The following is a 20,027-nucleotide window of genomic DNA, read 5'->3' on the forward strand; positions in this document are numbered from 1 at the left end:
CCTGACCACCGCCACTCCCCCCACCCCAACCCCAGCCAAATCCCACTTGGTGGAGGCCAGCCTGACGCTGGAACCCAAGCCAGGCATCAGCGAGGAGGCAGGTCTCTGAGCAGCAAGATGCTAAGATATGAAGAGGCTTCCAAGTGAGGACACAGGTATCCCCTGCTCAGTGCAGCCTGGCCTGCTCAGCACGAAGCAGTGACCCCTGAGAGCCCATACCTGCACTCAGACACAGCAGGGAGGAGGGACCAAGACTTCACTCCTTGAGAATCCAGGCCTCGCCTGCCCCTCCCAGGTTGGCCACTACCCCCACTGCCCTACAAAAAAGTCCCCATTCCCTTCCCTTTCAGCTATCACAGTAGCCGACCTTTTCTATAAGAAAGCTCAAGAAAGTCCACTAGAGAAGATATAAAAAGCCAGACCCTGGAGAATGTGTTCCCACCTGACTTGCACGGGCACTGCTTTAATTTGTAAAGGTCCCTGACCACTGGGGACAGGCCTGCAGGAGGCTGCCACTGGACATTTTCTCAGAGAAGCCACCCAAGCTTTGGGCTCCCAGGCCGGCCTGAGGATGCCATGTAGCCAGCCGTGCTTGTACAAGGCGTGGGGACAGAATGCAACCTTCTCACCCCTTACTGCCAGGCTCCCTAGACCGAGAGCGAGGCTCAGCAGGGCAGGCCTCTGTGGCCGAGGGCTGCCACTCGGGCTCTCCCCTGCTCCAGCCAGGGAGGGCAGGGCAGACAACGAAGTCATGCAAGCAGCCCCATGCACCGCCACCCGGGTACTCCCGCCTGGCAGCACCACTTCTCGGGTCAAGCTCCAGGGTCTGAGCCCCCCACCCAACAAAGCCCACTACCTGCGGACCACATGTTCAGACACACTGATGCTGCGGCACCGGAAGGCATCGGCTGCAGAGCTCTCCTTGAATTCTTTGACGTGTGGAGAGTTATTCAAGCCTTGTTTGGGGGGTCTGGCTATCCTCAAACTACCAGGTGAGGAAGGAAGGCCCAAGCCCCAGGGAGCCCAGCTCCCAGGAGAAGAGAGCAAGGCATTGGAGGAATGAGGAGGAAAGGTCACAGGCCACAGGGTCAGATGGAGAGCCCATGGGTGAGATGAATAAAAACCATGCCAGAAGCCAGTTAGCAAGGGGAAGAAACAGAAAACAAAAATGCATGAAAATATATCTTGTAAACATGACAGAAAAAGTCAGGTTTCACGCACGATACCACAACAAAGAACACTAGTGCAAACTAAACACGTGTGGGTCTCGCCGCATGGCAGGTTCCAGGCTGTGCTGACCAGGTGTCCTGTGCACCCTGAGGAAGGCCGGTAGTACCCAGCTCCAGGCCTAGGAAGAGCTGAAGCCCTGAAGGTAATTATTCAAAGAGGCCAGTTCTTAGCTGGTGGCCCCAAGCCACCTAGAAGCTTGAGAGAAAAGCTTGTGACTTTTGGTCACCCTGACCTGGTCATTCTGGAAGATGCCTTATTCCCACTTGGGGAGAGCCACAAAAGCTTAAGTGGGAAGGTGGAGGAAGGACTGGAAGGGGTAGCCATTCAAATGAAATGCAAACATGAACACAAGGCCTAGCACAGCTCATTGTCAGATTTGGCAGAAGCGGCTGTGATGGCAGAGAAGAACATGTCCCCTGATCAGCCAGGGGCTAGAAAGTGAGCTCTGGAGAAGGGGCACCCTGGCCCAAGGCTGGGCTGACCGTAGGTCCCCAGGGGAGGGTCTTCAGGCCCTGGGGCTCCTCCTTATCCCGGTGTTTGGCTTCTCAGGAGTCACAGCTACCCTATTGCAACCCTGGGCTTATTCAGTGGAGTCAGACCCAAATGCAGACGCCCTACAGCTGGCATCCCAACCCCCAACTCAGGTTCTCTTGCACTGGCCACCCAGGCAAGGCCTGGTCTGGCCACAACCCAATAAACAGACTCCACAATGCCACAGGCTTGGTGAAAGGATCTCTGGACTCTCCAGCTGAATGTGGAGCACCAGTGGCCTTCACAGGCCCTGCCCTGCCTCATGACCCAAGGGCATCTTGGTGCCCAGCATGGCCTGCACAGGGGCACACCCTCAGCCATGCATCCCATTTCCATTCACTGGCCTGGGGGCAGCCGGTCAGCCCCAGGCCCTGCATGCACCATGCTGGTCACAGGTCACAACTCGCAGACCTGCCCAACCCGCCCAGACACCAGGCACGCCCATGACCGGCCCCACACCTCTTGGGTCTCTCGTTGAGACTGGTGCTCCTTGCTCTGAAGCTGTCCTTCTCAGGGGTATCATCAAAAGACAGGAGGACATTGGAGCGCAGGCCCTGGCAGAGTGGAGCAGACCTGAGCTGGAGTTTGGGGCACCTGCATGCTTCTTCCCTGTGTACCTATCAGCCCCACCAGGTATGCTGCCAGCCTGGGACGAGCTGCAGATCTAGGACAGAGGCGGCAGCTCCTGCTCCAGTGGGCCAGGCTCAGCAGAGCCCCTAGGCACCGTAAGAACAGCACCAAATGAAGCCTGAGCTCTTTCCCCACCTATCACCCTGCTCCAGCCATGGGAACTTTGCCAATGGCAAAGCTGGTCCTAGCCCTAACACTGGCTTACCTTAGTGATAAAAGGAACGAAGTCTTTCCGGAAGGGCAGGCGGCACCTAATGAACCACATGGCTATGACATGATGGGCCAGGCATACAATGTACTGATTGAACCTGTGAGGGGCAGAAAAGGGAAATGTCCTGGGAGCTGGAAGCACAGACCAATTCTAGAGCACAGGGGCCCTAGGGCTTCCTCCTCCGAGAGGCCTGGCCTCCTAGGAGACGCATGTTGGCACTTACTTGGAAGGGTTGGTATACGGCAGGGAGATGGCAAACACACTCGCGTACTGCTCAGCTGCGAAGTTCCTGTAGAGATGAGGCAGCCTGGCCAGAGCTGCAAAACAAGAAGATGGCCAGTAAGAGAGGCCAGGCTGGCCCAGCGAAGACAGGCCCAAGGCTGCAGCAGGGGCTGGGGTCACCAGGGTCCTGTGTTTCTGAAAGCCAATGCAGCCACTTGGACCCAAGGAATAAAGGTCACCCCACATTCACACTCTGATCCAAACATGACCTTCCCCTGACCCTTGGCCTTGGCTCTCTATTACAAGGGTTGGCAAACTATGGTCCCTAGGCCAAATCTGGCTAGTGGCCTGCATTTGTATGATCCAGGAGCTAAGAATCATTTTTACATTTCTAAAGGGTTGCAGACAAAATGAATGTGTAGCAGAGGCTGTCTGTGGCCCTTTGCAGAAGTGCTGGGCCCTGCTTGGCTCACGTCATCCACACACCCGAGAGCCTGCTGAGGCCCAAACACACTAGGATACTGGGAATGAAGGGGTGAGCGAGGCACCTTTGAGCTCCTAGAAGTCATAATCTGAGTGGTGAGTCAGCGAAGCCCTTTCCAAGCTGTGGTGTGTGTTTTGAGGGGGACAAAGAGGAGGCTGTGAGAGCCAGGCTGAGTGCAGGGACCAATGTCAAGTAATAGGAGGCTTATGTGCAATTTAAACTGACACTGAGGGGAAGAAAGGAGCCAACCATTCAAAGGCCAGGAAGGAGGAAAGCACTGAAGGCACAGGAGCCAGAGGTGCAAAGGCCCTGATGCAGCAGAGGGTGGCATCTCCCAGTTTCCGAAAGAGGAAGGTGCACCTACATGCAGCCACAGAGAGGTTACAAAATGAGGCCAGACAAGTCAGCACAGGTTATTTCAGGCAGGGTAGGGCACAGCCCGACACTCAAGGGCCCAACCCACACTCATACACACATGCACACACGCGCACATTTATACACATGGAGCTACAGATACTTACTGGACAGGAACTCGAGAAGCGGAATGGCCATACTGGCCGTGGCGGAGATGTGTGTGAGCTTCACAACTAGGATGGGCAGAGCCTTGATCATGATGTCAGGCATCTCCACACTGCAGATGGCCAGGGCCACCACACACTGGCTGGCACAGCGGTAGATGAGACCTTGCTCCAGGCAGTACACCATCTCCCGCTATGGGGCAGCACAGGTATCTCAGACCCAGCCCCTTCCAGGCTGGCCTTTTGGACCCCTGCCTGTCTGCTGACAGTTGTTCTGGTGAGCCAGGGCATTGTCTACCCCATAACCCACTAGAAATGTTCTACACAGAAGGAGGCCAAGGTTTATGAAGGTTAAGTGCCTCGTGCCAGGTCTCTGAGTGTCCAAGCAGCAGAGCCACCAGCAGCCGACCCCACCCACACTGACTGGATAGCGGGGCTGCTCCAGTCAAGTGCGTCCTGACATCTCCCCACCAGCTAACACCCTGGAGCCAGGGCATGCTGGGCCCATCACTCTCTTGGCTCTGGGACCACCAACTGGTTTGCCTTATTGCAAGAGAGGCTCTGCCTGATACAGTGAGGCTGCTGGACCCACACTGACCCTGGGCAGTATCCTCCATGAAGATAGCGAGGCTGTGCCCAGAGGAAACAAGAGCCAAGTGCAGGCTTGGGCCACAGCCTCAGGGCAAACCACCTGGGGGCTCAAGGCCCCATGGATAACTCATCTCCTACAGCTGCCTCAGCCCTCAGAAATGTTTCAGGCCTCAAAGGTACTCAGGGAACCTTCAGCCCAGCATGGCCAGTTGCCCTTTTGAAGGTTCGGGGAGGAGTGGGATGGAAAGTTAAGTGCGGGTCCCCAACAGTGCTGTGGTCAACAGTGAAGGCTCAGGGCTCTGAAAGCCCAGAATGAGTATAGGCCCCTCTCCTTGCTGGCCATGACCTTGAGCATGCTACCTGACCTTCCTAAGGCAGAGTGACAAAAAAGTGTTAGGAATTTAAATGATAGTAAATGTAACGGCTCATTGTAGGCCTCACTCTCAGCAGCAAGGAATAAAGAAAACAAGCATTACTATTCATGCTTGCTGCACCTGGTGACAGACGTGGAGGCAGATGGAAGTCAGGGGGCCCCCGGCCCAGCCACACTACCTCTCAAAACAGGGCCAGCTCTGCCAAGAGGCTTATGCACCTGTCCTAAAGCTACAGCAAGGCAATGCTCCTCAAAGAAAAGACACTCCTATGTGTATGTTGGGGGGGGGAGAGGGCAATCAAGCGCTGCATTTCAGCCCATACATCCCAGAGGGGTGCTCAGGAATGCCCATGGATTCAGATGTCTGCAGTTTCAGGCTGAGCCAGGCAGCAGGGGCCCAGTGGGCACAGGGGGAAGCAAAGCCAGGTGCCCGCGCCCTGGCCTAGCAGCCACTGTGGGTTAGGAGGAAAATATTGGGCCCATTGGCTTAAGCAAAAGTCCCGAGGACTAGGCACCGCAGTTTGACTGTCACTCTTCCATCCGGTACCTGTCTGGCTTTGTCCAAGTAGTTATGGTAAGAGATCAATGCTGTCAGCACGGGAACCACGGCCAGATGCAGGTCAGTTCTGGAGAACCCTTCTGGGGTACCTCGAAGCCGCTCGAGGGTCTTGGGACCTGAAAGCTAAAATCCAAGGGCCAGATATGAAACCCTGCCTGAAGGCTAAGTCAACTGTTGGGTGGATGAAGGGTGTAAGGAGGTCCCTGTGAACACAATCCCAGCGGGAGGAGAAGTCAAGAGCCCAGAGACCTTCCTCCTTCCTTTCCTGGACAAAGGTCTGCCTTCTCAAAGAAGGGGAAGAGCACCCACCCTGAGGCTAGGAAGAGACAGGAAGTGTGACTGATGTGCCTGTCACAGAAGCCCTGGTGAGGAAGAGACAGGAAAGGAAAGGAGACATCACACTCAGTCTCTCAAATTCCAGCTCTACCTTGGGGACCTCTGCTTTACTGCCCCATAAGCTGGGAAAGGAAGGACGACGGGTCCTGGAAGCATGATCTGCCTCTAGGCAGAGACCACAGCTCTGAAGGAAACGCTGTCTTGTGTTTCCCATGCCTGCCAGGGCCTCAAAGCCTTCCTTCCCCAGAGAGGGACTTCTCTGCAGCACCGCCCCCAGGGGAGGACACGGAAAGCAGCACGTTACCATGGAGCAGAGAGCAGAAGACAGCTGGTCAGCACTGCATGGAGAAGTGAAAATGAGGACCTTGTAGCGCAGTGACTCAGGCAGCTTGCTGAGCACAAGCTTCAGCACCTTCCAGTCGGTCTCCTACAGGAAGATGGGTCAGTCAAGGGGAGGTCTGCACTCCAAAGTGGGGAGATGGGAGTTTCCAAGTTTGAAGCTCCATTTGGAGCTGAACAGCTGTGGGGGGAGGGGCTGAGGACCCTCCTCTTGTTTCCCTCACTCCTGGGCTAAGTACGGAGGGTTGGGGAGGGTTGGGGAGGGCGGCAGCCACCCTTCCCTTTGCCAGGCTGACTGGGAGGCCCAGTTGCAGCTGGACCTGGAACTTCCACACACCTGGCTCCATCCTCCCCATTCGTCTAAGGGGGTCCCAGGGATTGCCTGCCTGCTGCACTGAAGCTAAGGAGCCCAGAATGATGCCCACCCAGAGCATGATGAGGTACAGCAGGGAAAAGCTATTATAGCAGCTCAAACGGAACAGCAGCAAGCATCCAACTACAATCCACGAGCCCGCGTAACTGCTGCAGGACTAAAGTCAACCCAGGGCCACAACAATGCAGAGGACAGTTGTGGCACCACTTGACCAAGTCAGTGGCCTTCCCAACCTTCATTAGCTGTAACCACTGTCCATGAGCTATACCAACAGCCATAAGACCTGAAAGCCTTGAGACTCCCAGGAAATCTCTGACGGTCCCCTTTAGTGCCAACATCAGGGACCCTGGCCCGGCCTCCTACTGTGGCCCTCAGGAGCTCCCCCAGCCTATCACAGGCTGTCCTGCCCTCCCCCCACCACAGCACCTACAGACCACTTCTCTCTTGCTAGGTCCTATCAGGAAAGAAGCCTAAACTTTTCTGCCTCCCCAACTCCACTAACAAAACTGCACCTACCCTACTTCCAAACTTTGCTTACTCCTACCTCTGGAACCTTCCCTACCTTTCAAGACTGACCTTACTTGCACTCCAGGTGCCTCCAACCAGATGTGACTGCATCCACTTGCAGTCCTGGAGGGCCTGCCTGTGCCTCCTTCTGAGGCCAGCCCTGCTCCATGATGCCAGTTACCTCTCTATACACCTTAGTCTTGCACCAAAACAATATTCTAGAGGCAAGAGCGTCTCCTCAGCTCCACACCCAGCTCCAGGTGATGCTTTGCACACAGCGGTGCTCAACACATGGTTACAGAACCACTGTGGGACCTTGGAATAAGACCTGAAAACCAGCAATGAACCTTCCAAGGTCACTAGTACAGGGAAAGGAACCATACATTCACTCTGGGAGGCACCAGTCCTTGCTCAGTCTGAACCAATGTGGCTTAAGAGACCAGCCACCTCACCTGCTTCAAACACTGTAACAGGACACGGAACACCAGGGAGTAGGGCAAAGAGCCGAGCCGTACGATGGGGCCTGCGGACGCTGGGCCGGACAACCCAGTGGGAGGTGACAGGGGGCCGCTGGCCTTCTTCTCAGTGCCTCTCTCCAGCTCCCTGTGGAAGCAAGTACAAGCACTGAGGCTGAGACACCCAATCCCTAAAAAGAGTAAGAAGACCAACTGTGTCTGTCCCTCAGACACATGACAATCCTTGGGGTGAAGAGCAGCTAGCTCCACCCACCAGCCCCATAACCTTAATGGCTTGGAACCAAGGGGAACCGGGCTGACAGTGGCAGTAGGGATAGCCGTTGGCCCACACGTACATGCAGTCACAGAGGCAGTAGGGGCTAAACCGCACAACCCCATCCTTAGCGGGCAGGCCGAGGCGATGCAGCGAGTCGGCCCGAAGCAGCAGCAGGAAGTCAAAGGCCTGCAAGGAACAGAAAACACCACAGAACAGGACCATGCCTGAACCATGACCTCTCTCAGGAAATGTGGCTTTCACTAATAGCAAACACACCCCAACTTCTCTACGCAGACAGAGGTGCTGGTGGTAAGGCACATCATTCTTGACCTTCTCCCTCAGAACCCAAAGGCTCTGTGACAGTCCCAAAGTAGCTGGCAATGCCGTGGCCTCTCACACCACAGGCAGCTGGTCCCGCCCCTGGGACAAAGGGATGGATGCCTTACATGCTGCCTGGGCAGCACTATCTGGCCCCACCCCAGGCACTGAAGAGGAGACCTCTGCTCAGAACACTTTCACTTCCTCCAATGAATGAAGGGTCATTTACATGGGCTCCCTAAATGACAGAGGGTTACCCCAACAGGAAGATGCTCTGGGAAGGACCAGGGCCTCTGTCCCAGTGACCTCTGCTCAGTCTGGTGCCAGCACCCACAGTGGAAGCTCAAGGCAACTTGTCCTGCCCGGCCCTGCCCTACCCCACACAGCCCACACCCTCTGCTATAGGGGTTGACAGACTGAAGCATCAGGAGTGGAACACATGCCACCCTGTAAATCAGTGGGATACACTTTCTCTGCCCCCAACCCAGGCCACTGTGTGACCTAGACTGACATGTCACGGAGGTTCATCGTGCTGCAGGCAAAGGAGAGGGAAGCAGGTTACCACAGCTGGTGCTAAAGGAGAAAACAGGCTATTGGAGACCCTTCCCAGGGTCATCTGACACCTCTCCTGTTTGAGATCACTATACCACCAAGACCGAGGCAGCTGCTGGGCCCCACAAGAGAATCTATCTTGTCTGGCCCTGAGGTGTGGCTGGGCTCCACCAAAGCTACTGGCCACCCGAGCAGGCCTGTCATACCTGCAGCCGGATGCTGCTGGCAATGGGCAGGGTATAGCTGTGCTTGTAGTGGAGCTGGATGTGGTTGACGAGCATCTCGTACACACGCATAGCATGACTAGCAGGCAAGGCATATAGCTTGGTCTGCAGAGAAAGTGGTCACAATGAGGGCAGGAGGCCACAATGCAGCCAGGGAGCTGGCACCCAGAAAAAGAGAAACTGGACAAGCTTTGGAGGTCAGTGGGTAGCATCTGCCATCCTTTAAAATGCACAAACCATTCAAGCCACCAGTTCCTCTCCAGGGCTTTGCCCCATGGACAGTGCCCCCCCCACCAAAACACACACTTAGGCACCTAGTACTAGCAAAAAATCAGCCTCGTGCCCCTATCATCTACAGGGAACAAGTTACTAAATCAGGCAAGTCCAACCAGTAGGGCACCACGCAGCCGTGTGAGACGAGACCCCGTGGGCTGAAAAGAGCACACTCACAGAAGGACAAGCACATGGAGTGCTCTGTGAAGAATACAGGGTGTCTTTTGAAGTGATAAAGATGTTCTAAAATTGTCTGTCGTGATAGCTGCACAACTCTGAATACACTAAAAACCACTGAACCATATGCTTTAAACAGATGAATTATATAGTATGTAAATTACATCTCAATAAAGCTGTTAATAAAATCAAACAACCCTGGGGCCAAATGGATGACATCCCTTCCTTCCCCAGCTGCTGGCAGAGCTGAGGGGATGGTTGGGGCAATGACTGAGACGTGGCTCCCCCACCATGCTGTGACAAGTCAGGATCACACCCAAGCTGCTCTCCTCGGCCCCCATGGCGCGCCCGGATCTCCCAGGAGATGTGTCCCTAAAGATCAGCATTCCACATACACGGCTGGCCCTCACACCCCCTTCCAGAAGAGTGGTGGCCCACCTGAAGGATGACGAGCAGCCCCAGGACAGCAGTCTTCACATCCTCCAAGGAGGCAGAGTATGCCTCCATGTCTCTTTCCTCCAGCTCTGGGGGTGGGGAGAGGGAGCGGGTGATCACCTTTAGAGAGAAGATCTGTATTTAAATCCCGGTTCCAGGTTCCCGGAGTCAACATCTATCAGATTCAGTACTTTCCACTGGCAGATACTTTCTCCTTTACTTCTCATAAGGAGAGATGCACTTTATGCACATGACAGACCATTCAGATACTCCGATGCATTTCAAAATTAAGAGAAAAGATGCTGGCTGTGTAGGAAGACAATGGGCCAAGCCCCACTCCAGCCCAACTCGGGACACCACCACAGCTATCACCCAGGACCCTAGGCAGCAGGACGCTGTTGGGCAGCAGCAGGCCTGGCTGGATCTTCAGACACCGCCCATCACTGCTGGGAGGGAAGCCCTGCCTCTGAGAGACCCAAGCCAGTCCAGAGGATGCTGCTGCTGCAGGGCTTTGCCCTAAAGAGGGGTCCTTCTGGCAACACAGGCACCCCGTGCCCTAGCAGCTCTCACTTTCTCGATGATGTCCAGCAGGCTGTTGAAGTGGTGAGTGTGGCAGCCTTCGGCCAGGTCCACCAGCAACTGGGTGGCCAACTTCCGCACCTGGTGGTCTCTGTCCTCGGGGATGTGAGAGAGCTGCGAGATGACCACTGTGTTGATCAGCTCCTCCTGCAGCAAGCACAGGGGAGTGAGAGCGGCTGTCTGTGACAGGCTGGAGAGCAGCTAAGGCACCACTTGTAACAGGGAAACCCACAGCAGGGATATGTCAGCGCCTGAGGGGCCTGGCCCCTCAATGCAGGAGAATGGCAACAGCTACTCGGTGGCCCAGCCTAGGCACAGGACCACAGGCTCAGAGAGGATGCATCAGTGAAATGTCCCCGCTTGCCCTTTGTCACTGAATGTCACAATTAAAAGTAATCTTACATGGAAAGCCCTCTGTGTGTCTGGGGGGTAGGAAGACCTTGTCCCTGATACCATGGAGTCCACTTTAAGGGAACAGACAGCATGATGAGAGCTTTCATGGAGGCAGGGCAAGGCCGACCCTGATGTGAGGAACCTGAAAACCCAGAGGAGCTTCCTAGAGGAGGCAGCTTGAAGCTGGACTCAAGAACGGTGGAATGCCAAGAGAGATGCAGGGAAAGGAAGGCTGAGAAGGGAACACTGGGAATGCCAGGAGGTGTGCTGGAAAGCAAGAGCAGACACAAGAGCCTGAGGTGCAGTTCCTGAAGGAAAGGGCATGGTGGGCAGGCACACACAGTGTTTCTGAGGGAAGGATGGACTCTAGCCACCAACGTAGTGAAAGATGAACTGGAGGGAAGACACTGGCAGTAGAGACGGGCAGCTAGTTGCCGGGCTGGGGTCCAGAGAGTGAGTGTGATTACAAAGACAAAAAGAAAACATCCCTGTGCAAGACTCTGTACAGAACTCTTCTGTATTCTGGGTGACGACTAGGCTGAAGCTCCCCGAGGACAGGAACTGCCCTCCTGACTGCTTAGCAGCCTCTCCGAGCCCAGCACAGGCTTGGCAGGGAACACCATGGAATAAGTCAATGGATGGATGGATGGACAAACAAACAAGGGAGTAAACAGACAAAATCTACTGAGAAAACCTGCCACAGAGGAGTGTGCCAGACCCCAAGCTTGGGCAGACCCCTGAGGCTCTTACTGCCCAGTGAGGGCCATGCAGGGCCTCTAGGGCGAGCCTCACCCTCACCCGATGCCCCAGGGCTCCCCCGCCAGCCATGGGACACGCACCTCATAGAACTGCCTGTTGATGAGCAGCACGAAGGACAGCACGTCCAGCACCTTGATACGCACGGCACTGCGAGCCTCGCTCCTGGGGGCAGGGGCACAGCTGCTGCGGCCGGGCGGGAGCACCGCGGCCACCCTCACCCCTGCATCTGGCCCTGCTAACACTGCATCCCGGGCTCCCCTAGGGACCCAGACCCCAGACCTACCACAGGAAACAAAGCCCCCCTGTCGTCCCAGCAGGCAAGACTGACTCCAAATTTCCCTGTGTGGGGCAGTTTGTCAATATCCAGACCAAGAACTGGGAAAGGGGCATACAGCCCGGCCCTTGGAGATAGCATCTTCCTATAGGGAAGAAGTAAACCTACTCCACAGGGAGAAGTAAACACAGAGGCCCCAAGGACTCTGCCCTACAGGAAAGCAGCCTTTTCCTGCTCATTTAGAACTGTTACTTTCAAGAATCAGAAAGAAAAGCCCTCACATTTGGTGTCCTAGACCCTAGCCCAAGGCATAAACATAGGGTCAGGTCCCAAGGCCTGAGAGGTCATCAGGGCCTCCCTACCTGAAGAATTTCTCCATCAGTAACTGCAGGTTGTGAATCCAGCCAACCTTTGCTGGATGGATTGATTGAGCCCTATAGGTTATTAAGTTTAAGAGGGAGGACTCCTGTCAAAAGAAGAAAAACCTGGTGTGAATGAGCCACTTTGCCTTTCCAGAGGCTTTGTTATAAACAACGCCCCTTGCTGCTAGCCCAGGAGAACAGTCTGCTCAGTGAAGCCAGCCACTTCAAAGCCCAGGTGGGGAGCCCACCAAGACAAAGCTTTACTGGCAGCAGTGAAAATTCATTTAGAAACCTATGTAAAAGCCTTGGCATCAAGCTCAGCATTTCTGGCACACAGACTGCCTACCACCCAGGGAGCAGACGCGGCAAGCAACAAGTTTCCACAGCGCCGGCTGCCACCTTCCTCCACACAGGTGGGAGGAAATCGACAGTTAGGCTAGCACCATGGCTGACAGACCCACATGTGCTCAGTTTGCTGCCACCCTGACAGACTTCCGTTCTGGAGAATAAATCCCAGAAGAGCAGGAGCCTTTATTTCAAACACACTGCCTGAGCACCAAAGGCGCCCCCTGGGGTTGCGGGGAGAAGTGATCTTACAGGTCTTTGGTCTGCACATCTCTCAATGAGCTCGAAGTATCTCTCCTGTGAGCCATGGAACTCGTTCTGATCACATAGCTCTTCCACCGTGGTCAGCAGGTCATGGACAATGGCCCTAAGCTCTGGGCTCTCCATGCTCTGCAATAAAAAGGTGCAATTACACAAGAGTGACTTCTGGCTCCCCTCAAGGACTCAAGACCAGCTGTATCCAGATCTTCTGCTAGGCAGGGGACATGATCCCCACCGTGCTGGGACACATGGGGCAGCCAGGCTGTTCCTGCTCATTCACCACCCTCAGAAGTCCTGGCTGTGCCCACACAGCAAGCCTCAAAGGGACCAACTTCAGGTGCTTCATGCTTCCCCTAGGCTCAAGCACCTCTGGAGGCCCCAGGATACGCCCTCCCAGCCCACCACTGGGATAAAGCACCACTTGGCCAGCTGGACAATGACAATGAAGGATGAGAGCCCAGTCCTCCCTCTCTCTGGCCTGGCCCCCTACACATAGGTCCACCCCAGTGTCAGAGAAGGGCCTAGCTCTGAGCCCTTGCTGGACATGACCATGTCATCTCTGCAGTCCCCACATCAGCATGTCATCCTTCCTGCTGTGGTCAGCACTGTCCTCCAAAATTATGCCAAAGCTATGGCCAGCTTTCTAGATGCTCAGAAAACTGTCTTCAGGGTCCACCTCCAGGCCATGGAGGTGACCTGGTATGACCTGAACTTGATCAACACTAGCACAGACCCTTGCTCACCTACTATGTATTCCTGCTGCCAGTGATGGAGTGGGTTTGGAAAACCTGGCCATCTTCAATGGGTAGTGAGTTGACCCCACTGAGAATTATTAGGAAACACCCGGCAGGGTCAGAGGGAAGATCTCATGGGAGCCGTCATCCAGGTGAGATGAGCCTGGCATCCCCACAGGTCCAGGCCACCCAGGGAAAGGACCCTGGGCCTGCCTGTCCATGATCTTGGTCCTCCCCGTGCCCAATCTCCCCAATGGCCTCACCTGGAGCTGCTGAAGTAGGCGTTCAATAATGTTAAGCAGAATGTCCCACGTAACAGCCTGGAGCTCCCTCCTGTACTTCTTGATGAGTCTGGTTATGGAGAGGACAATCTCATAGGACACTACCTCATTTGGACAGGTCATGGCCTGGAAAATAAGACCGAGGGAGCAGGCAATGGTCAGCCACTTCTTGCTCACGCAAAGGAAGCCCCTTATCACGTCGCCCTCGGAACCCAACAAAAGGTGCCCTGGGAGGGCCATGTTCCCTGCATACATATCACGGTCCACCCAGATATCATAGGAGCCCAGAAGCTTTTTCTACATTGGCTCCAAAAAGCCTGACTCAGCTAAATTCCTGGACCCTGGCTTACTGACCTAGGAGAACCTGAAAGCTACCCCAATGCAAGCAATGAGCACAGACAGCACACTCCACTGTCCCATGAGGTGGGGCAGGGCAGAAAGACCAGCCCATCAGGAGATTCTGTGTAACCCTGGATACAACACAGCTTGTCTGAGCTGCTTTCCTTCTAGTAAGACGAGACTGGTACAATGGCCCAGCTCACAGGGTTTCTGTAATGGCTACATGAGAAACATACACAAAAAGTGCGTCAAACACCTCCAGGATCCATGAATACAGAAGCCCTATTACTGGCTTCAATTCTAAAGAGTGAGGGCAAGATTACCAAATTAAATTGTCACCGTTAAGAGTGTCACCACCCCTGGAGGAACCTTGAACACTTCAAATGCTAATTTTGAGGATGTGAAATTCATAACATATAATATTTGCTCAAGAATAAGTCTTTCAAATGGCTCTAAACCTCATCTCCAGTTGCAAAGCACGTGACTGGAAATACTCCACAGCCCCTACAGCAGAACCCATCTCGTGGGCCTATTCTGGTCGGGTGCGCAAGCCTGATGAGGTGAGTTCTCTGGCTCTCACCAGCTGCTGTGTCACGAAAAATGAGTTACCTCATAAAACGATGGCAACACAGATGTTGGGGAGTTCTTGAGAGAATAGAGTCGGTGGGCTCCCCAGAGAGCCATGCCAACAAAGAACACAGCTCCTCGCAGCAACGGGGCATCTTCCATGTAGGCCCTGAAAGCATTCCCCAAAGAGACGGCATGTGAGCAGAGCCCGGGTCCAGCCATTTGCCCACTGCAGGGCCCAAAGGTAGCCAGGGTGGGCCCAGGCTCCGGGCAGCCTTCCCAGAGGACCCTGCACTTACGGGGAAGAAGCAAAGCTAGGGGAGGGGTGCTGGTCGGGGAACACAGAGGCTAGCAGCAACCATGTGATTCACTCATGCCTTCACTCAGCAGTCATCACTGCTAACCACAGAGCCATGCTAGACGCCACGACATGGGGGTGAGAGTGCTTACAGTCCAGGAGACACAGGCGTGACCCGAAAGACCACATAAGGAAATGCCAAATGTCTACCTCAAATCACAGCTAAAAGGAAGGCCAGGGGATAGCAGAGCAAAACCTGCTTGGGGTGGTCAGGGAATCAACGATGGTGCCTAGATGTCAAGGAGCACTCAGAGAAACTTCACCAAGGACATTCCGCAAGAGCAAAGGGCACATTCAGAGGCCCATGGCAAGATGGAGGGGGTGAGAAGCCATGGTTGGGCAAGGTCAGACCACTCAGGCGTTGCTGCAGTAGGAGTTTGGTTTTAATCCTGAGCCCTGGGAGCCACTGCAGCTTCAAGCAAAGGGTGACACAGTCAAATCTGTGTTGGAAAAGGAACATGGGCTGCTGTGTGGAGGAATGGACTTCAAGAGGCCAGGAGTGGGTGCAGGAGTCCAGCGAGGTGGTGAGAGATGAGGGGGTAGGGGGCAGATTGGAGCCACCTCTAAAGGACAGAAGCGACAGGACTTGTGATGGCTTGGCGGTGGGAGGTGAGGGTAAAGACCTCATAACAGGATTAAAGGTAAAGCAGCCTCACTGGACAAGATCCAAATATGAGAGGAAGGTTATGAGTTCAGTTTTGAATGTTCTAATTTTACTGACAGAACTGGGAGAGGACAGAAGATCAGGAGCATAACATGTACGCTTCTGGAACAGTCACCTCAAAGGAACAGGAAACCTTTCCGCTGGCCTATGCTAAGGCAAGAACCAAAACTGACCACCTCCTCCTGAAAGCTCTGCGGTAACTGATCCAGCCACCTCACCCTCACCTCCCGCCCCAGGCCCTGGCCACACTCACCTGTCCTCCATGATGCGGCACATGTTATAGATGGCACTGTGGCCCAAGTGGGTGCCCAGAAGGTTACGCATCAGCTGGGAAACGGAACATACCGTTAGATTGGCAGATACGAGCCCCAGGGCTTCAAACCCCGGCACTGCGTGCCAGCCCTGCACAGCTACTGCTCCCAACACCCTACGTGTCCAGCCAACTCCCGACTATCTCCTTCCAAACACAGAGGCTGCAGAGTTCTCAAAATGCCACCAAAATCCTGACCTCAGCTCAACTGCCTGGGAAAATGTCACTCGATGCCCCTCAGCAGGCCATTGTGTGGCCACCCCAAGAATCAGATGGCCATTCATTAAAGGCAAGATGGCCCTAGTCCTGTCCATGGGCCTGGCTTATGGCTTCATCCAGGAAGGGATTCTCCAGGACAACAATTCAGACCCTCACCTTCCAGCAAGGCTCACAGAGCTCCTTCACGTTGATGGTGCGGCACAGAGTGACAATGAACAGGGGGAGGCTCTCAGCCGGCAGGCAGTTGTAGCAGACCACAGCATCCAGCACCTGCAGAGACACCTGGTGGGGTGGAAGGAGGGGTCACATCAGCCCTGCCCCAATTCCTGCCCATAGGGAGGTAATACCCCTAGCCTCCTTCCCAGCCTCCTTTGGTCAGTGACTGTCATCCCTCCGCAATGCCAAAACAGCTTTCCTTGGAACCACAAGAGCAAGTGAGTGTCTGGGAGGCACTTCTACATCCCATACATTGTGGGTCATCTCATCCTGAACTGTGAGTCCACAACAGAGGTCATCCAACCATCATTACTTACAGAAGAAAGTCCTGAGATTCAGAGAGGCCGCAGCTTGCCTGGGGCCACATAGCCAGTGAGGGGCCGCACAGGCTTAACCCGAGCCCACCCAGCCTGCCTGGAAGGAGGGCAAAAGAAACTGCCTCTGAGAGAGGCAGCTACTGACCTCTATGTCCACGGAGGACACAGTCTGGACACACAGCAGGCAGATCATGCTGTTGGAAGAAGTGCAAAGTCAACTGAAAGGACATTTCCCAGAGGCTGCGTGGCTTCAATTTACTTTCTGACTACAGAGTCAGTTACAGGAGGAACACATCTTCCACTAGACAGGCAAGTGTTCAGTGTTCCCCTCGCCCTCATGGATTTTAGTGTTTTGAAAAATATGACAAAAATAATAATAAATAAAACATTAGGTAATATTACATCCATTAAAAATAAAATACTAGGTCAAGCCTCAAAATATCAACTTAAGTGGAAGGTGGCTGTGGCCACTTCCAACTTCTCCATTTATTTGATGGTTTCAACAGCTTTAGTCACCCTACAGGGCTGAAGTGACGACCCAAGACAGTGGGTCTATGATCAGAGTAACATTATTGGAATTCTTTTCTTACTGGACCATTGATGCAATATATTCATCGAGGTAACAGCTGTTGAATTTGACCAAGTTCACAAGCACCAGAAGGAATTCTGAGGTCAGGCCGATGTCCATCCACTGCAGGACAAACTCAGCTGGGGAGAAGAGGAGAGCAGTGTACTTCCTACCACCTCCTCCCTAGGAAAACACGTTCCATCCCACTCAGTGCAGGAAACCCCATCATCAGTCCCCATGCAATTACAGGCAGACCACACATGCACCAGGTTGAAGGTGGCTCAGCTGCAGCCCGAGCAGGTCAGCATGTCATGGGCTCTGGAATCCAAATTCACAACCCCCCTGATGCACTGAGGGAGATCTGGGCTGACAGGTGGTAGCAGTGCACATGCATCCGACGCTCAGAGCCCTGACCCCAATACTAGGGGTGCCAGTATCACCAGGACACATATTTAGGAGGCAGATTCCTGGCCCCTTATCCCCAGAAATAATCTCTTGAAGAAGACATGAGCAACGCATGGGTGTTAGCCAAGTAAACTTAGAAAACCTGACCATGGCTCCCTGTCAGCACCTGTCCTGCAGGCAACACAAAAGCTGAGGCCCACTTCTGGGCCATAGAACAAGGCATCAGTCAGATTTACTTCTTCCTCCTCCTTCCTCTTCTCCCCTCATTAGTGATATGAAATCTCAAGACTCACGGAAACCTCACACAGTCATAACAAGGAGGAAGGCCGGCAAAGGAGAGAGCTGGAGGTCAGGCCCACAGTACAGAGAGGGTGAGGAGGCAGACACAGTGTGGTGGCCCTGGTTCTGCAGAAACCTCAGGGCACTCTGGGTAAGATGCAGCCTGATGCCCTGATCAGCAGCCTACTCTTCCTACAGCAGAGTTCAGACCATCTCCTGCCCACCTAAAAGGCACATCTAAGCCCCATTCCCCAGGAGTTCCAAGCCAGCAGGTCTGCAGTGAAACCCAGGACTCTGCATTTTTAACAAGATCCCCAGGAGATTCGGGTGGCCAATCCAGGTCACAAACAGGTAGGCAGAGCTGTGGGGTGCAGCGCCCTCTGCAGGTCATTCCTGCGAACTGCAGTACTCCCTCAGGGACCCGGTGGCCTTCCACATCCCAGATTAAATTTGATCACCAAGGCCAGAGAAACCTCACACCCAGTGTGGCACCCACCCAGTTCTTCTTCCAAGTAGGTAATGTGTCTCCCATTGTCCGTAAGGGCCTTGAAAACTTCCAGTCTTTCATGGAGGTCTTCATTGGAAGGGTAATCCTTGATGACCTTGAAGAAGAGGGCCCGGAGAACACCCAAGCGGTCCCCCTGAAGACAAAACCACGAGGTCAGCAATCCTGCCAGGATCCCCTGGCCTCCTGGGCTTTCTGAGCAGCTGTAAGAAGTCCAGGAGATGTAAAAGGCTACAAAATTCCCAACTCTGGGGCCCTTTCTCCTTCCCACAGGAACTGGCTGTGGGGGACAAACTGGGAACATCAAAGCAGCTCGGGGTAGGGGACCAGCTGATGACCGGTGTGTGTGGAATGCGCACTATGTATCTAGTTCTGGGTATGAGGAGGGGCACATAGTAGGGACAGTGCAGTTCCGCCCCACCACACTCACAGCCCAGGGTGGACACATTTGTGCTCACAGAACAGCAGTCTAACCGCACTGAGGATAACAGGGCTTCTTGGGCTGCTAGATGCGAAGGAGTAGAGGAAATGGGGATAAGGAGAGAAAAGCCTTCCAGGCAGGAATGGCGAGAAGCAGCCTGAGCCGTCCGCGAAGAGCAGAGACCAGTGTAGCCAAAGGATGTTGAGCACAGGCAGTGTCCCAGGGGAGGGGAACGAGGTCAGCAAGAACAACAGTAGTCAGTGGCTTACTCGTGCCAGGCACCGTTCTCATCGTTTTGCATAAATTGCCTCATTTACTCCCTAAAAACATCCCAGAGAAGGAAGGAGTCACAAGCATCCTCTTTCACAGGTGAGGAGGTGGAGGCTCGGGGAACTCCACTGACTTGCCCAGGGTCACACTGATACAAGAGGTGATTCCAGGATGCCCACTCAGGCCATCTAACTGCAGAGCCCCGGGAACCACAGCCCTTGTGCCTGGTGCCCTCACCAAAGATGAGAGTCCAAGTGGGACCAGCAGCAGCGGTCAGTGGGTGGCCCAACATCATCCCACACACCCATCCCACCCCTTACCTGTCCCTGCACAATGGCCTTCAGGAGAGCTAGCACTGCGTGCCGGGCCTCTGGTGGCCGTTCTGGCTGCAGCAGGTCTGCGACAGCCTTCCAGAGTGCTTCCACTGCATGCTGCACCAGTGAAGAGGGGACAGTGAAGAGGGTGTGCTGGCCCCCTTGACTCAAGAACAAAGGGCAGAGCAGAACAACAGGGTCTTTTTTTTTTTTCTTTTTTTTTTTAAGATTTTATTTATTTACTTTCAGAAAGAGGGGAAGGGAGGAAGAAAGAGAGGGAGAGAAACATCTATCGGTTGCCTCTCACACACCCCCAACTGGGAACCTGGTCCACAATCCAGCCATGTGCCCTGACTGGGAATCGAACTGGCAACCTTTTGGTTCCCAGGCTGATGCTCAATCCACTGAGACACACCAGCCAGAGCCCAACAGGGTCTTTTAACTTAGGTATTGCACCACTAAAGCCCTCAAGTACCTGTCACAGCCCACAGTGACCATGAACCTGACAAAATAGCTCCAAGCCACTTCAAAACCCTCACCAGGCCACAGGCTAGAAGAGGGAGGAAGGCAGGTAGGAGAGAAAAGCTGTCCTGGCTGCCTCCAGAGATCACAGTGCGTCCACCTTACGGCAGGCTCATTCTGGAGGGAAAAATCACTGGAACAGTCTCACAA

General features: G+C 54.3%; 1 protein-coding gene across 1 annotated transcript in view; it reads right to left on the minus strand.

The window, feature by feature from the left end:
• Positions 1 to 20,027, minus strand: part of TSC2 (TSC complex subunit 2) — a 36,857-nt gene that overhangs the window by 11,103 nt on the left and 5,727 nt on the right. The window contains exons 4-26 of the mRNA XM_090277241.1: positions 19,362 to 19,472; positions 18,342 to 18,486; positions 17,184 to 17,301; positions 16,739 to 16,787; positions 16,217 to 16,342; positions 15,785 to 15,858; positions 14,552 to 14,678; positions 13,586 to 13,729; positions 12,580 to 12,717; positions 11,983 to 12,086; positions 11,427 to 11,508; positions 10,186 to 10,341; positions 9,619 to 9,735; positions 8,713 to 8,835; positions 7,716 to 7,822; positions 7,357 to 7,507; positions 5,990 to 6,112; positions 5,338 to 5,472; positions 3,830 to 4,019; positions 2,826 to 2,919; positions 2,597 to 2,699; positions 2,221 to 2,315; positions 857 to 985 (exon numbers count right to left, since the gene is read on the minus strand). Of these exons, the coding sequence (XP_090133367.1) occupies positions 857 to 985; positions 2,221 to 2,315; positions 2,597 to 2,699; positions 2,826 to 2,919; positions 3,830 to 4,019; positions 5,338 to 5,472; positions 5,990 to 6,112; positions 7,357 to 7,507; positions 7,716 to 7,822; positions 8,713 to 8,835; positions 9,619 to 9,735; positions 10,186 to 10,341; positions 11,427 to 11,508; positions 11,983 to 12,086; positions 12,580 to 12,717; positions 13,586 to 13,729; positions 14,552 to 14,678; positions 15,785 to 15,858; positions 16,217 to 16,342; positions 16,739 to 16,787; positions 17,184 to 17,301; positions 18,342 to 18,486; positions 19,362 to 19,472 (2,741 nt within the window). The remainder of the gene's footprint in view (positions 1 to 856; positions 986 to 2,220; positions 2,316 to 2,596; positions 2,700 to 2,825; positions 2,920 to 3,829; positions 4,020 to 5,337; positions 5,473 to 5,989; positions 6,113 to 7,356; positions 7,508 to 7,715; positions 7,823 to 8,712; positions 8,836 to 9,618; positions 9,736 to 10,185; positions 10,342 to 11,426; positions 11,509 to 11,982; positions 12,087 to 12,579; positions 12,718 to 13,585; positions 13,730 to 14,551; positions 14,679 to 15,784; positions 15,859 to 16,216; positions 16,343 to 16,738; positions 16,788 to 17,183; positions 17,302 to 18,341; positions 18,487 to 19,361; positions 19,473 to 20,027) is intronic.

Source organism: Furipterus horrens, unplaced genomic scaffold (assembly GCF_987537825.1).
Source record: "Furipterus horrens unplaced genomic scaffold, mFurHor1.1.pri manual_scaffold_5, whole genome shotgun sequence".
Lineage (NCBI taxonomy): Eukaryota > Metazoa > Chordata > Mammalia > Chiroptera > Furipteridae > Furipterus > Furipterus horrens.